At 40.0% G+C, this 17,571-nt stretch overlaps 1 protein-coding gene across 1 annotated transcript; it reads right to left on the reverse strand.

Moving 5' to 3' along the window:
• Window positions 1-3,166: 3,166 nt before the first annotated feature.
• Window positions 3,167-15,462, reverse strand: LOC131249367 (RNA-binding protein 1-like). The gene is made up of 6 exons (XM_058250085.1): window positions 15,209-15,462; window positions 10,275-10,411; window positions 9,842-10,157; window positions 9,668-9,729; window positions 5,742-5,823; window positions 3,167-3,386 (listed from the first exon to the last, which is right to left on the reverse strand). Exons 1-6 carry the CDS (start codon window positions 15,246-15,248, stop codon window positions 3,283-3,285), a joined length of 741 nt encoding a protein of 246 aa, XP_058106068.1. The 5' UTR covers window positions 15,249-15,462; the 3' UTR covers window positions 3,167-3,282.
• Between the last annotated feature and the right edge of the window lie 2,109 nt (window positions 15,463-17,571).

The raw sequence follows: 17,571 nt of genomic DNA on the forward strand, positions 1-17,571 counted from the left end.
TTTGAATTAATGTACGCCACGTGTACATGACTTTTAGATTTAATATCACTTGGAGAGCTTTGCTAAGCCCATACGTCTCTACGAGTCAGCTTATGCACCATGTGCAACATCCAAGGCATCCATTAGAACGGTGTCACTACGTAGATTCCCTATCAGAATAGTAAAGTTAGTGCAGTAGTTATGTTCGAAATGTAGTGGAATATAAAAGATTTTTAAGAGTTCATATTTTAGATTTACAACATTGGGGATCCTTGTTGGATGTTGTCAATTTTATTTTTTATTTTTTTAAAAATCATAAATCTTATGGTTAGGATTACCTTGATCAAGCTGATGAAAAACTGCCCAATTGTTGATGCAGATCCTTCGATGAAAAACCTGCATATATCCTGGTGAAGGATATCCATGGTTCTCTTTTCACCAATATAGTATTTTACCACCACTAGGTCTTTTATATGGCCTGCTAAATTGGACGTTTATGATCCAATCCTTCCATTGTTATGGCTCTCTCCCATAGATCCAATACTCATGTTAATCAAGTGGTGGACCCCAATATCTAAACTATCAAATATTATTAAGTGCGATCAACATTTTTTTAATAGTTGACACAAAATTTTAATAGTAAAAAACATTTACTAAACCTTTTAAAACTTTTTGAATGCTAGGCCTACTAGAAAAATCACTTGATGAATGTTTGATAATAAGATTAAAGTCATAAGACAGTTCCTAAAAAACGAGTGAATCCCTTGTTGGATCATGTGAGACTCAATTGGACCTTACCTTTATGTATGCACCTAAATGCACTTTTATTTGCCACGTGATGACATCAAAAGTGTAACGAAGCACATGTAATGACGGCCTTGAACTCCAAATGTCCTTAGGTCATAGGATTAAATAGATTCAACACATCCTGAATTCAATCCTAGTACATGCATGATGGGCCTTTTTGTTTATATGCTTGAACTGATTCAACAATGCTAATATCCAACATGTCCAACACCAGGAGCCTATTCTAACAGCACTCATACTCTAATGTGAGATAGGGAAAGGCACCTACTTGTCAAAAAACTTGGTAGTAGAGATCTTCTATCATGACTCATCATTACCCTTCTCACAAAGGATGACCATATAATAATAATAGTAACCACCGATTTAAGTGATCATGGAACAATAAAGTATTGAGATCCGTGGCTCGCAACTCTTGATCACTGATCATTGCGTCGAATCTCAACTTTCAAAAGACAGATAAAGAAATCCATCTCCTCTAACTCATGTTCATGTACATCTAAGGTACTTTCGCATATTAATTATAGTATTGCAAAATATCCATCAACAAGTCATGTTCATTATGCTATACGAATAAGATGATCAATATCACATCCACATCATTAATAGACAAGATTCACATTAGTTTTTTAGGGCAGAGATCCAGCAAGGTGAGCTATAATTAACTTAACAAATATACAGCTGTAAAAATAAAATCAGCTCAAGTTTTGTAACCCTTGAAACATAGTTTGTGACAATACAAAGGAAAAATCAACTCAATTTTTGTAGTGGACCACAACACTGAAAAAAGTGAAAATGGTTCACCAACTATTGAAACAATTAGAGACCTGTATACACGTGTGTAAACACTCTTTACCTCTTTCTCCCTTTTCTTCTCTTTGATCTCAGTCACTCTCTCCGCATGAGTTGCACGGGATATGCCTCCAGAGAGAGCGAAACTTTGAATAATCTGGCAGAGTAAGATGGCTGATATACATCCAACACGACTAACTAAAATTAAAGCTTCCAAAATTTGAGGACTCCATTTATCTGGCTCCCTAACTAGCCATTCAGGCAGCCATTGGATGGTCAGAAATCAAAATGTGAAATATTCAACAGTTCAAATTCAGCAAAGCGTTTGCGAGTCAGATTCGGATTGTCCAACCAATCCAGGAACAATGACCCATCTACAGTGGGACCCGCAATTTGATGAGTTATGTACACCATTGATCTGATGAGCCAAAGTGGATAGATCCTGCTGGAAAGATTTCTCGGATTTAAAGATACAATCATCCAATTTTTAATTTTTAATTTTTTCTGTAATGCATGCGAACCGCTGTATATTTTTTTCCTCATCCGTCTGTGGCCATCACATGAACGATCAAGATTTCAATTAGATTTTAGGGGCATAGTCTGTCCATGGTAGGGTCCACATATCAATGATCCGGATCATTGCATCACGGCCAGCACAGTTGTGGAGATTCGGGTTTCATTTGAGGATCATTAGTTCCTCATTCCTTGCACTGATGTTCCGGAAATGATCCCATTCATTGGAATTGCATGGTATGTTTGAGTTAAGTGGAACAATTTGTGAAAGTGCCATCCAACCCGTCCATTAGATGTGCCCATCAATGTTCGGCCTCAATCCCAAAATCCAGCCTGATTCACAACCAGATGGGCCACACCAAAGGGAACAAATGATGACATTGGGGAGGGGTACGCCCACGGAAGAAACTTCCAGCTGGAACGCGGGCTCCACTGCTCCACTGCATTATGTATATATGAGACATCCAACCCAATCAACGGGTGGAACCCACCAGGACTAAAGGACACACCCCAACACAATTCTTTAATTTAGGTGGGCCACAACAAGTGAATATATAGCTTAGGATTTGATTATACTTGCTGTCATGTGTCTGCAGTAAATGTAGTGGGGCACACCACATACCAAATGAACAGCTCCCCTATCTTGCAGAAAGGCGGGTGGAAGGGGAGAACTGGCGCCACAGATTATCTTGGATGAGGTTGGGCCGTACGTTTTGGCTCGTCATGAGCCTGGCCTGTTGACAGCCCTAGATTCAACCTCTTAGTCGTCAATTTAAGCAGCAGATTAGGGTTTTCAGTTTGTACATAGGGACCATCGTTCAGTGTCCAGATTATGATTGGGGCCACAGCAGGCAGATCATGCCACAAAGATCTCCTAGATGGAACAATCCTCAACCTTTCTGTCAGCCTGCAAATGGGCAGTCAATGAGATTGACAGAAAAGGTGGCCCGAGATCGATGGCTAGGATCTTACAAGCTGGTAGATTTTGGGGCATTGGTCTAATAAAACAATGGTCTTGACTCACTGAACCATGGGCCCACTGGTCTACAAGAAGAAAACACGAAGTGCACACTGCATATCATGTAATTCCTTTAATTATGTAACTAGTGTCTTTTAAGTTTAACAAAAGGATATAACATTAGCATAAGCTAAGTAAGAGGTGACCGATCATACAGAATTAAGAGTTCGCGGACACTAAAGCCGACGGTCTTCATGCGCTGAAATTGGACGGAAAGGGAACTTGGCAAACTGGATCCTCAAGGCTGGTGCATCCGGCTTCTTGTCATCAAACTTGTAACCTGCAGAGCCCCAATCAAATAAATCATGTTAATGTGCATGGTTAAAAAACTCGGAAACTCAACTAGACTCATTAGACCCTGAGTCGAGTCAAGACTCGCCCGAGTGGGGGTTGAATCTAGGTAGCAACTTGGGGGGTCGGGTCAGGCCCTCAAGACCACCAACCCAACCCAACCCAACCCAAATTCCAATCCGAATTCCTCTGCACTCAACCCTACCCAAGCTGGTCCAACTTGATACAATTGCAAGTGATCATTCAGTGATCATTCCCAACCTGACCTAACTCAACTGGAATGTGCACAACCTGAGCCCCACCCAATCTCAAATCAGGTAGGAATTTTTGAACCCTAACCCATACCTGTGGACTTTAACAACCAGACCCAAACCCAAGCTGCAGACAAAGTTGAATCCGCCAGAGGCAGGGGTGATTCAAGGGTATCAAACCAGATTCGGTCCGAACAAGTCCGAGTCGACTCAGGCAAGTCGCATCAAACCCATCCGAGTCTTAAAATCATGTTAATGGGTCGGCCTCATTACACAAGTGAAGCTTCCACCTGCAAGCATTTCCCTTTTTTACATGATTGGAGATAAGACACCTGGGGGTTTGGATGCATATTCAAATTTGATTATTTAATTAGTATATAATAATTATAAAAATACTTATTAATTAGTATATGATAAATATGTAACGGGAGACCATTACATATTCGTGTTATAAAAATATTGACTATTCAAAGCTAATTAAATAATCAAAATTATTTTAAAAGTAAAAAATCTAAAGGATCTTTTTTTTTTTTTTTTACCTTTTAGTTTTTGGTCGTCTTGTTTGTCTTGTATGACATTTGAATGACACTAACTCATTTTGGACTAATGCCCTTAATTGAATGGAAAGGATTCGGCATGACTTCTTATGGCAAGGAACAGAGGACGGGCGTAAATTCCATACCCTGTAATGGGGTGAGTTTGCAAACTGAGGAGATTTGGAATAGGGTGATAGTATGCGAATATGGTGAAGTTTCACAAAGGAATAGCTGTTGTATGGAGCTTCAGCAGCTTGGGAAGCACTTGTCAGAATGGCTGATGTTTTCCAGAAAGGAATCTCCTAATCGGTTGGTAAAAGCTCCTGCATTAGATTTTAGCTGGAAGCTTGGTGCACTGACAGACCCCTTGATGGGTTTTTTCCTAGGCTGGCTAGAATCATTGTGGATTTGGAGATCCATGTATCCAATTGAGTTTGTGGGTGGTCAAGTGGTATGGGTTCCCCACGCCGTAGGAAATCTATCAGACTTAAAGATTGATGAAAAGTTGAGGTTATTGAAGCTTCTTCAAAATCAATTGAGATTTTATTCCAAGCAAGACTCATGGGTATGGAAGTGGTAGAAGTGTGGGAAGCTCTTGGTTCGATCATTGTATAAGGCCATCCAAATTCCAGTTACAACTTACAAGAGAGACAGAGGGACCAGCGGAGGTGGTCTGGCGCCATAGAGGCTTGCCTAGGGTAATGACTGCTTGGTTTGTGGGGAAGAACAGGGGTGCTCACAGTGGACGATCTTCAAAAAAGATAAAATCATTATGGAAGTTTGCATCATGTGTCTTTGGGATGCAGAAATTGTAGATCACTCGTTCATTCACTGCATCTACCTGAGAGTGGTTTGGAGATGATTCCTTGACCTATCTAATCCAGTTGGGTGATGTTGAAATCCATAGAAGCTGGGGAGGTCCTAAAGGGAGAATTTTGCTCCTGGCAAGTATAAGGTCAATATGGGCCGAACAGATTGAGAGATGCTTCCAGAATCGTCATTTTTGTTCTGATGAGGTGTTCACTCCTGGGCAAGGATCCTTAATTGCTTTTCTTCTTGCTCTGCAGCTTTTTTTTTTTTTCCCTCTACTCTTTTTTTTTTTTTCCTATTGGTCTTGTTTGTAGTTTTGGGAGGATATTTCTTCCTCCCTTCTAATAAAATTATCATGATTGCTTTATTTATTTAAGAAAGGTCAAGAACACGTGGTTTTGTCCCCTAAACAATGTAAAGCTATTACATATTTAAAAAGAAAATGTTTTAAGCGTGTAATCACGTCTTTTAACATTCCTTTGCTAAAAAATTACCCCACTTTGCCTCTCAAAAAAATAAAAAATAAAAAAAATAAAAAATTCCCCCACTTTCTTAAAATTTCCCCGAAGTATCCCTCAGGCAGCAAAACTTCACACCATTTTGAAATATTTCCCCATATTTCCCACAAAATTTCCCATTCTCAAAGGTGCAAGACTTTGTGCGGAACTGATATTCAAAAGCTTGATACAGAGAACATCAATGGATCTGTAAACCTTAGATAATTGTCAGTAGGCACTAGGCACACACCTTGGAGAGCATCCATAGCAGTCGCAGCACATTTTGCATCATTAAACTCAACAAAGCATAAGACGTGACCTTTTTCTCCACTCTGTAAATAAAGCATTTCAAGAGTAAAACATATTAATATAGAGTGAAAAACAAATTTGCCAATCCCAACATCATGCCCAATAATGGATAAGAACTTTCGAAAAGATAAGTAACAGCAGGTAAGAACAAATGGGAAGATCAACCACTCAGAAAAAAAAAGGGCCTGTCGGTCACACTTCTATGAAGGCTCAATGGTGAGAGACTCGCCCAGGGTACAACCTTGTTACCATATACTTCATAAAAATACGTTTACCCATAAGCATGATGTGCAACTGCAATGCAAAGGACATATCTAGCAACACAACAAGGATCAACAACCTAAATCAATAATCATCCACTTGACGTCAATCTCATAACTTGTCCATTGACGGTGATAATGTTGTTGTCATCATCATCATACCCTTGACCAGCTATTTGGGGTCGGCTTGTCACGATGTTGTTAAAAAGGGTTTCATGACTGGCTGTCTATCTGATGCTAACCTTCCTTACAGGGCTCAGGACTGGCTAACGTGTCCTTACCAGGCGGAGTTGGATGATTCTCAATGGAGAACATTCCTTGAAATATGCAGAAGGAAAACATGTATCAGCATATCTCTAGCATTCATACATCCTAACAGTATGTTCCAATATGGGCTTTACCAAATTGTACCAGCTATGCCTATACCACAACCATACAAAACTCAATACCATAAGATGATAATCTTCTACGGATACAGCCATGCACACTATATGTAGCTTTGATTTCACTGCATGTGTGAAAGACGAAGAGTTCGAGTCTGCATGGGCAGCTAGATACATATATCGTTCACATTTTTTCTTTCTTTTTTTGCTTAAAGATCTGAAGTAGAGTTGAATAAACCGGAGTTAAGTTTCAGCACATGTTAAGTTGTAATTAATTTAGGATATCCAAGGGGATGTTGATGTAAATGTAAAATTCATCGATTCTGTTTTCCTTATATGATCTTATAAAGCATTTTAATCATCATCATCTAAGCCTCATCCCAACCAATGTTTTAAATATCAACGATATCGGCCTAATATATCCCACTATATATCTTGTATCCCACCAGTGAGATGCGAAACGCACAAATAGTGCGATATATCCCACATGTTCGATCTCGTAAGCATTTTTGAATTTCAGTCTTTTTATTTTCTGTAAATCGTGTTAAATTAGTGTCAAATTGTTACAAATCCATGATTTGTCATGTTTTGCATGAAAAATCATGGATTGGGAGCTTCGATTTTGAGATTTGGAGGGGATGGGCCAAGTTGTGGAAAATTGAAAAAAAAATAAAAATTTCCTAATTTCTTGCAAATTGCTTGCAATCTTTGTGTCCAAACATCAAATCAAACATATATGTAACTTAATCTAGTGATTCTTCTTTTGCTTTTGAGTATATTGCTTGTGTTTCCACACATCTTCTTACATTTATAAATTATATGAATAGACATTGAATATACTTGCATCAATTCAGTTAGACAACGCATGATTAGGACCCCAATACAAAGAAAACCTATTATGTGTACTTGTTTTTTTGTAATGTTTTAATTTATAAATGTGTGTTGATGTCTCTTTTAACAATCACCGAAGTTTCATTGAAAAATTCAACCAATTTCCCAATGTTTCCCCATGTTTCAACAATAGTGATACATTACACGATACAACCGATATATCCCATGCGAAAACCGATACGTATCTGTATCCCAAGAATATGATACGTAAAGCGATACCGATATTTCGAACACTGATCCCAACTAATTGGGGTTGGCTACATGAATCCTTTCTGCCATTCCACTCTATCATATCTTCAGTTAGACCATAGGTCTCTAAGTCTTTTCTTACTATTGCCATCCACATCCTTTTGGGCCTTCCCCTTGACCTTTTAAAGCATTCAACTCATACAAACTCACTCCTAACTGGCACAGTTCTTCGTCTTTGTTGCACGTGACAAAAACACCTAAGTCTACTTTCCTTCATCTTGTTACCTATTGGTGCTACTTCTAAATTCCTTCTAATGCATTCATTTCTAATTCTATCCATCCTCGTCATGCTTGCCATCCATCTCAACAGCCTCATTTCAGCTACACTCATCCCATGGATATGTTCCTTAACTACCCAACATTTTGCCCAAAAAGAATGGCTAGTCTTATAGCATCCTATAAAATCCCTTTCAGTTTGAGTGGTACACGACAATCACATAAAACTCCGGAGGCACATCTGCGTTTCATCCACCGTGCTTGAATTTTATAAACAACATCCTTCTTAATCTCTCCACTCTCATGAATTATCGATCCAAGATATTGAAAGTGGTTATTTTGAGAAACTTCTTGGTCAACAATCTTTACTAATTACTCATTCCCTCTACTGTTGTTACTAAAATTGCATTCCATATGCTCTGTTTTAGTCCGACTAATTTAAAAATCATTAAGATTCTAAAGCATCCCTCCATAAGTCTAGCTTTGTGTTTACGCTCTCCCTCATCTCGTCAATCAAAACTATATCATTTGCAAACAACATACACCATAGGATCTCTACCTGCAAATGCTTCATTAACTCATCTGTAATCAACGCAAAACGGTACGAGCTTAATGCCGACCCCTAGTGTAAGCCTACAGTAATTGGAAACTCATTTGTCTCTCCACTAGTGGCCCTCACATTTGTTACCTCTCCCACATACATATCCTTAACAAAACTATATCCTCTTGAGACACCTTTCTTTCCTAACAACCACCAGATTAACTCTCTAGTGAATCCATCGTCTGTTTTCTATAAGTCAATACACCCACTAGCATATGAGAGCGAGAAGCTCAACGAGACAGAAAGGCGTGGTCCAAGAGAAAAAGATGACAGCAGTGGCGCATTGCCTGAGGTTGTGGAGATCCTTCCTCCTCTTCCTATATTTCTCCATCAATTGTCTAAGCAAGAAAATAGCTTAAGTGCTAGACCTCCCTGTCATGAAACCAAATTGATTTTTTGATAAATTAGTCTCATGCTTGAGTCTCAATCACTATTTCCCAAAGTTTCATAACATGGCTTATCAGTTTAATCCCATGATAGGTAGTGCAACTTTGTATGTCTAATTATTCTTACAATTAGGTATCACCATACTATTCCTCCATTTGTCCAGTATTTTCTTTGATCTTATAATCTTGTTGAGCAACTTTGTCAACAAAAATAACCTAGTATCTCCCCATACACTTCCAAACTTCAGGTATATCATCTGGTCCAAGGGCCTCCCCCCGTTTTCTGCCTTTAATGGGTGTTAAATAGCCAAACAAACCCATCTTGAGGTACCTCGTGATTTTACAGGTGGCACGCAGGCCCACTTAAGTTCCATTACTAGGCACACACCTAAGAGCAGAGCCTAGCTTGGGACCAAGGTGAGGCATATGTGACCCAGAATGCCTAGGTGGCATGCCTTTAGCGACACTAATCATAAGAAAAATAAACACCACTTGGCTATTCATATGGATTGATTGGATGCATGGAACACTCCATTTAAGAACATGAACTCAATGGAAATTCAATGGTTTCCGCGTTTGGTCCAATGGAACTTAAAGCAAAGAGTTCCACACATGCAATCAACCCCATAGTGAAATGAAGATTGCCATTTTATGCCCCATGCAAGAAAATTTTAGAGAATTCTGAAGCACAAAAACCCGTGCGCGCGCGCGCATGTGTAATTATGTATATACATACACATGATACATACCGTAGAGCAATAGATGAGTACATAAATCTCAAATTTCTTAAACACAATAACCATATCATCAGCAAGTTCAAAGATAAGATAAGAAAATACTAAAACCACTTAAAGTAAAACAACTCAGATGAACAGACATACCCTTCTAGGCTCCTTATGGATAACTCTGATTTCTTTAAAACCAATAAAGGGACGGAAAAGATCTTTACAGTAAAAGTCAAGGATTAAAGAGAAGGAACATAGATGAAATACATACAGTAACACTGCTAAGTATAAGTCAGAAGCCACACAGCTAACTAAGATTCACAAGGATACGAGCTGCTTCTCTTCTAGTACAATCATTTGGGAGTCCATCAACAAATAAAATGCTAGATTCATCAACTGACAGGCCATCAGCCTTTTTCAAAAAATTGGATCTTTCAGGAAGAATATCAGAGATGCCTGCCGTGATGCTTGGAGTGATGCCTAATGCAACATCTCGTCTTTGGCCAATCAAAGCCGGGTCCTCGAAAGGAGTCGGAAACCCTTTTGCGCTTGTTCCGGCTGCCAATCCACCAAGTCCGGGTGTGGCACGACTACCAATACCCGCAATATCATCCAAACCATAAGCTCCAGGTCGTAAGGGTAATACCTAGAGATTGCCAAAAAAAAACACCCATGAGTCTTTCCAAAACTTCACAGTAAGTCAGTAGCAATATCAGTATATCACCCAAGAATGCAAAAACCAACTGCTAAACGAAACTCTTACATCAGTCTGTAGGTAATCCGAAGCAGGCCCTCGTCGATCACCTGTGCTCCACAAGTGTTGAGATGCTAAGCTAGAAGTATCAGAAGACAGGTAACCAGGAAAACTAGCCCTTGGAACACCATCTGCAACATTTAGAGCTACCAACCAAGACATTCATACTCAGAATAATGAAAGACCAATAATACAATTGAAGAAAAGACAAGACTAAACCAAGCATCAATGCAAAGGGGAGGGGGGGGCGCGCTACCCAGTAAGTCACTCATTACTATACAAACATAGCATGGACGCCCAAGAAGAGAGGAATGATCAGAAGCAAACCATCTAAACATAAAATGAGGTCAACACCCAACCTTTAACAAGTAAGACTATGCCAATCAATCAGCCGAGTATTTCTACATCAAAGGGTCAACCAACGTGGCAAGTAAAGCTTATCTTCAATTAAGGTTCTTTGGTAGAGTAAAATGGGAAGATGAATAGAAGCTAGGTAGTGAAAGTGGTGGGAACCAGAGGAGGAAGTGTTGAAACTAAACAGGTAAGAACTGGTGAAAGTGGCAAAATGGTTGGCTCCACCAGAGGGTTGGTTCAAAATGACTTTGATGGATGCTCACTCAACAGTGTGATAAATATCGCTGAGATTTTGAAAATCCCACAACAATATCGTGGAAAATACACTAAACTATATTATCATGAGATTTTAAAACATCAAAATAAATTCAGAATAATATTGCAATATTAACTAGGAAATGGTAAAAAGCTTAAGTAATTTGTTATCTAAATATATTATTTAAATTCTAAATTAACTTATTGATTTAGAATAAATATTTGTACATAATTTTATTTTCGGTGTGATTTTCCTGATAACATCAAGAGGAAAAACTCGAAATTTAAAAATCTCCCGAGAAATTGCTGAGAACGAGATTTGTCATTATGTCGCTTGGTAATCCAGAGCCTGCAGGGGTTGGTGGGTGAAAATGGAGGAAAGGTTCTTGCTGATTTTTTGGGCCTGATCAGGATAACTGACTCTAATTATGCGGAAGCAGTAGCTGTTCTTCGAGCTATAAAGGTGGCGATCCAGATTAATTTCTTCCCCGCGATTGTTGAAGGTAATTCGTCGAATGCCATATTGTGGCACTTCTTGAAGAGTTGGACAATATAATTGGAGCTAGGCAGGTGATCTTCTCTTGAGTGGTTTCATGGGGCAGATGGTTTAGCTAGAGCAGGAGTTGGTGATGGTTCCTTGTCAATCATGGACAGGAGATTGTGCCTGGTTGTTGTAATTTTTAGCATTATCATTACCCATCAAAAAAGAAGAAGAAGAAGAAGCTACATTTTTGGGGTACAAAGCAAAGACAATCTAATAGCCAGATCTCTGCAAAACAGGATTCAGAGCTGGGTACTCTTTTTGAAAAGCTTAGATGCCATTTTGATCTCCAAACAGTGAGAAATATCGAAAGAGGTTCTCTTTCGATAGATAGAATCAAACGGACCCAAAGCAGATGAGACTGTCAGAAAAGGTACAATGCAGTTTTTGCACTGTTATTTTTGTTAGAAGGCTTTGTGTTCCCATTTCCCAAGAGCACAATATCGTAAAACATTTAAGTGTCCGGCATCGACAATGAATTCTTAACTCAAGTTGCCAGGCAGCAGTTACGCATAGCAAGACCAAAAGAATATAGATCAGGCAGCCATCATCATGTTTTTCTGGTATGCAAGCAGGGCAGGTAGCCATCATCATCTTTTTCTGGCATGCAAGCAGGGATTGAACCTGAGACCTCAAGAACAAAGAGTTCCCTCCATTATGCTATGGGCTTAGCCCCAAAATGGTTATTGTTTGATATGTTGAGCTGGATACTAGCCAGTAGCCACCCATCACCACTGAGTTTCGCTTTCTTGATTAAGAATTTGTTTCAGCCCATCATAATTGAACTTGCTATAGGGCAATAGTTTATATAGACTTGACAACACCACAGGAGTTGAATACATTAATATCATTTGTTTTTAGTACTACTATCGCAGTTAAGATATGTATGCAACTATGTAGAAAGTGGTGTACTACACATAAACAGTAGAGAGTTGCTTTAAGAGCTCAAAAGGTCTGAGGCAAAGAGATCCACTATCCCCTTTTTTTTTTCTATTATTGATCATCAATCTAGGAGTCAGCCTGTTCACCATGCTTTGGACAGGAGCTTTGGGAATGGATCTGCACCAGGTGATCCAGAGAGAGTTATCTCACAATTTCAATTTGCCAACAACACACTCATTTTGTGTTGGGCCTCTCTTGAGCAACTTAAGAACCTCAAAAGGCTGTTGAGATATTTTGAAACTGTGGCCAGATTTTACGTGAATGTAGGCAAAAGTTTGATCGCCGGCATCTTGGCAAACAGATGTGATTCCTGTATGGTGGATTGGATGGGGTGCATGAAAACTGTCTTCCAATCAAATGTATTGGACTCCTTTTAGGTGGGGGTCTTGAGATTGCTTTGTGGGATTGTTGTCATAACTCGTAAGAATGGCAGAGAAGTTGGCAACATGTAAACTAAAAAGTTTGATAGTTCTTACAGAACTACGTGGCGTGAGAAGGTTGCCATCGATATTAAAGATGCACAATGATATAAGCACCCGTGAGTGATAATACACACATACATGTGGCTTTGGCTTCTAAGGAAACCCCTACTGCTCTTTTATTAATGTGCTCTGTAACGATTAATAGCTCTTTGTGTAGAGTGAGGAGATTACGATTTGCATGTGTTATTGATGTAGAATGAACAAGTAGTGAAGTACATAAGTGTAATAGTCAAAATGCAAATACAAACACAGCTTAATGGAAAAAGAGTAAATATAAACACCTCGCTTGCTTAGAAACCATTGTACATGCTCTTTAGTCAGTGCTATGTAAAGTTGTAAAACTCCAAGAAGATGCAAAAGAATACAGATATCGCCATTGCTACTTCTCCTGGATAAAATGATAATCAATTTCAATGTGCTTTGTTCGACATGAAAAATAGGATTCATGGCAATATTAGTATTGGTATTTGTCAGTTCGCAATAGCATAAGGCATCAACCAATATTTTGATTTAGTGTTGGATCTAGCAACAGTAAGTTGCTTTTGAAGCTCCATGAAAATATACCATCAACCAGGAAATGCAACACCCAATAGTGGACCGATGACCAGCAGTACACCCTACCTAATTAAGCATCAGAAAGGCATGAAGAGAAAATGATGTGTAGGGGCTAAGACAAGTACCGTGTTTTGTCATTCCTTGGGAAATCAAAATAATATATTTACAATTATATCACTACAGTATGGTTACGGTAATGTCATCCTTAACAATTAACATAGAAACCTAATTAAAAACACACTTTGGAAAACTACTAATTCAAATCCAACCAAGCAACTAGCCTATCAATAATTAACCCAATCAATCCATGCTCCATGTTATAACCATGGTTTGCCAAAAGAGACCCCAGGACTGAAGTACTCCTAAACGACCACTTACAGGACCCAAATGGAGACACCAAGTCTCAGATCCTGTGGCAACCTTGTATCTTAATGCTAACTTGATTTCAAAACTTGATTCTTCTGCAAATCATGTGATCTTGAGGCCATTGTTAAAGGCAACTAGATAAGCTTTCAAACCAGACCAATTTCATGTTATTCAAATGTCATTAATGATACAAATGGGTCAGAATCTTGGGTGATGAAAATTAGCATGGCTCCTATGAGATGTAAAATTCTAGAACCTCTCTCCCTGATAACCATTCATCATAGCTTTAGTTGGCTCCTGTGAGTTGTAAAATTCTAGGACCTCTTTCCCTGATAACCATTCATCATAGCTTTAGTTGCCTCTTAAGCTGTTCAATATCCCAATGCGAATTACATCAATGATGCAATACAGGTGGACTACAGGCCACAGATTTAAATTTCAAGCATTGGAGAGAAATTGGGGGCATCTTGGGTATTTCGTCATTGGTAGTCAGTTGAGGTAGTTACAGTTAGGGTTGGACCAACTAATCACAAAATTAGTTAGCCCTAATCAAAGATTAGTTAGGAAGTTTATTGGAGTTTGTTAGGTTGCTGCAAGAATTAGCAAAAATACTCAATTTTGAAAATTATAAAAGGACTTCTGATAGAATTTGAATGGAATTTTATTTCTTGGAGCAAGATGCTTAAAAGTCATTCTCCTGAATTTCGATGGCATTTGGAAATGCATGCTGACTGCCACAAAATTACCTGCTTAAAAGTCAAAACATTCAAATAAAAAAAAAAACGAAATATGCACGGAAGGGTTTTCTGCCATCCGATACCAAAATTACACTGAAGAGCATGTACCTCAAAATCCAAACTGTTCAAATGACGCAGATCACTATAGAGTGTTCACATCTCCAAATCAGATTTAGACGACTTTCCCGACCTCTGAATAATGGACAGCTTCTTGTCGAATTTAGAAGTGAGTTAATTTTCCATCTATACCGTCCATCAAATGTCCACCAATCAGGTGGCTAGGATCATACTTCCGGTGCGATTTTTGGGTTATGATCACCAACAGCGGATCACACCATTTGTACGGTTCGGATTCGAGGTACATGCCATGTTTACAACCAGGGAGCAATACCGCACCCTATCATTCCCCGTTCCAACCATTCGCACATGGGTATGTTATCTTGAGTTCCTAACCCTAGAATCCAAGATGAACTAGCCACAACAGTACCTCTGCTGCCGTGCTATCCTAGCCACTTCAGACCCTGCGTGGAAACATTCCTCACCGTCCAAAAAGTGGGTAGGAATCCAAAACGCATCTCGAAATCCCATTTTGTAATACATGCCGGGATTCCCGCCAGTGGGAGATAGGTAAGCGCAGAACTCTCTCTCTCTCTCTCTCTGTGAAAAAAGGGAAGGGAGAGAGGAGAGGGTGGGATAGGAAGAAGAAAATACCTCTTTCTGCAGCGCCATATCTCCAGTAGGGATCTGACATTATTTCTTCTCGTCTCTTTCTTCTTCCCCTCTTTTCCGTCTTCTTCCTCCCTCTTTCACCAGCCAAGCGTCGATTGAGTCTTCTACAATGCTCGGCCCGGGAGTCTCTGTGGTTTGTTCGGGTTTTTAGCTTTTGAATAAATGGGTGCCAGGGGCCATGTCCCGTGCGATCCGAAACGTTGATATGATGGGACCCACCGTAGAAGGTCCACCCATCGAAAACCTTGAAAGAGAGGAATAATAATAAGAAAGACCATGGTTGGGGGAAACGGATTGGCTACTCCCCCTGACACTAGCTCCGTGGCTGGTGGTCGGTGCTCTGTGAGCCCCACCATGATGTATGTGTTTCATCCATTTTTACGTATCATTTTATTGCTTGATCCAATAAATGAGAGGGATATAAATCTAAGGTGGACCACATCACATGAAAACAACAGTGATTGAATATCAACCATTAAAATCCTCTCAGGGCCCACTATACTGTTTATTTGACATCCAATCTGTTGATTAGGTCATACAGGCCCAGATGAAGAGAAAAAACAAAGATCAGCTTGATCCAAAACTTTTATGCCCCCAAAATGTTTTTAATGGTCAAAGTTCATTCAACACTGTTTCCTCTAATGTGGTTCACTTGAGATTTGGATATACCTCGTTTTTTGACTAATACTGTAAAATGATCTGTAAAAATAGATGGATGGCATGGATGAAACGCATACATCATGGTGGGGCCCACATAGCACCGACCATCAGCCATTGGCTGGTGTCAGGGGGAGTAGCCAATCCGTTCCCGTTGTTGGGACGCGACTTTACAGAGGAAGCTCCGTGTGGCCCACCGTGATGTCCGTGAGAAATCCACTCCACCCATCTGTTTCTACAGAACACAGTACGACTTGAGCCAAAAATTTAGAAAGATCTAGAACTCAAATGGGCCACATGACAGGAAAAGTGGGAATGGAAATTCATGCGGTTGAAACCATCCGATGGCTCAGTGTGATGTTTATTTGTCATCCGGACCGCTCATAGTTCCGAAGGTCCTGGACGCGGATTGGATACTAGCCCTGCACTGGCTGGGGCTCTGAGAAGTCCACCGTTATGTATAGATTTATCCACACCGTCCATCCATTTTCCCATGTCATTTTAAGTTATAACATAAAAAATGAAACATATCCAAGGCACAAGTGAACCACACTATAGGAAGCAGCGGATGTAATGACGCCCACCGTTGAAACCTTCCTAGGGCCCACGTTGATGTTTATTTGCCGTCCAACCTGTTGATAAGGTCACATTCACCTGGATGAAGTGAAAACACAAATATCAGCCTTATCCAAAGCTTTGGATCTGCCTCGTTATTGGATTTATACCCTTAAATGATATGAAAAAAATGGATGGACGGTGTGGATAAACCCATACATCACGGTGAAACCCTCAGAGCACCCAGTGGTACCCAATCCGCGTCACAAGATGCTAGGTACCTATGAGCCCGGCCCTTGTTCCGGGCGCGGATTGGATACTGACAAGGTCAGTAGCCAAATCGGTACTGAAGTGTCGTTATTTGATTTATACCCCTAAATGATATGAAAAAAATGGATGGACGGTGTGGATAAACCCATACATCACGGTGAAACCCTCAGAGCACCCAGTGGTACCCAATCCGCGTCACAAGAAGCTAGGTACCTATGAGCCCGGCCCTTGTTCCGGGCTCGGATTGGATACTGACAAGGTCAGTAGCCAAATCGGTACTGAAGTGACGTCACCAAGCTCTGTGGACCCCACCATGATGCATGTATTGTATCCCTACCGTCCAACCATTTTTAGAGATCGGTTTATGGATTTACAAAGAGAATGATATAGATATAAAGTTCAAGCGGACCCCACCATAGAAAATAGTGGGAACAGTGACATCCACCGTTCAAAACTTCTTAGGGGCCACAGTAGTTTCCAATCAAGCTGATATTTTTGTTTTCACTTCATCTATCTCTATGTTAACTTATGAATAGGTTGGATCTCAAAAATACATCACGGTGGGCCCTATAAATGTTTCAACGGTGGGTGTGACTGCTCCCACAGTTTTCTTTGGCGGCTCCAATTGAAATTTAGTTCTATTTCATTCTCTTTGTAATCCCATAAAACAAACTCTAAAAATGGTTGGACGGTATAGATACAACACATGCATCACGGTGGGTCCTCAGAGCTTGGTGACGTCACTTCAGTAGCGATTTGGCTACGGACCTTGTCAGTATCCAAATCCACGCCCGTTTGTTCCGGGCTTAGGCCTGGCATGCAGGTCAGGCTTGGGCGGATCATTTTAGCTGGCCCCAGCACCA

This window comes from Magnolia sinica, chromosome 6, assembly GCF_029962835.1.
Source record: "Magnolia sinica isolate HGM2019 chromosome 6, MsV1, whole genome shotgun sequence".
NCBI lineage: Eukaryota > Viridiplantae > Streptophyta > Magnoliopsida > Magnoliales > Magnoliaceae > Magnolia > Magnolia sinica.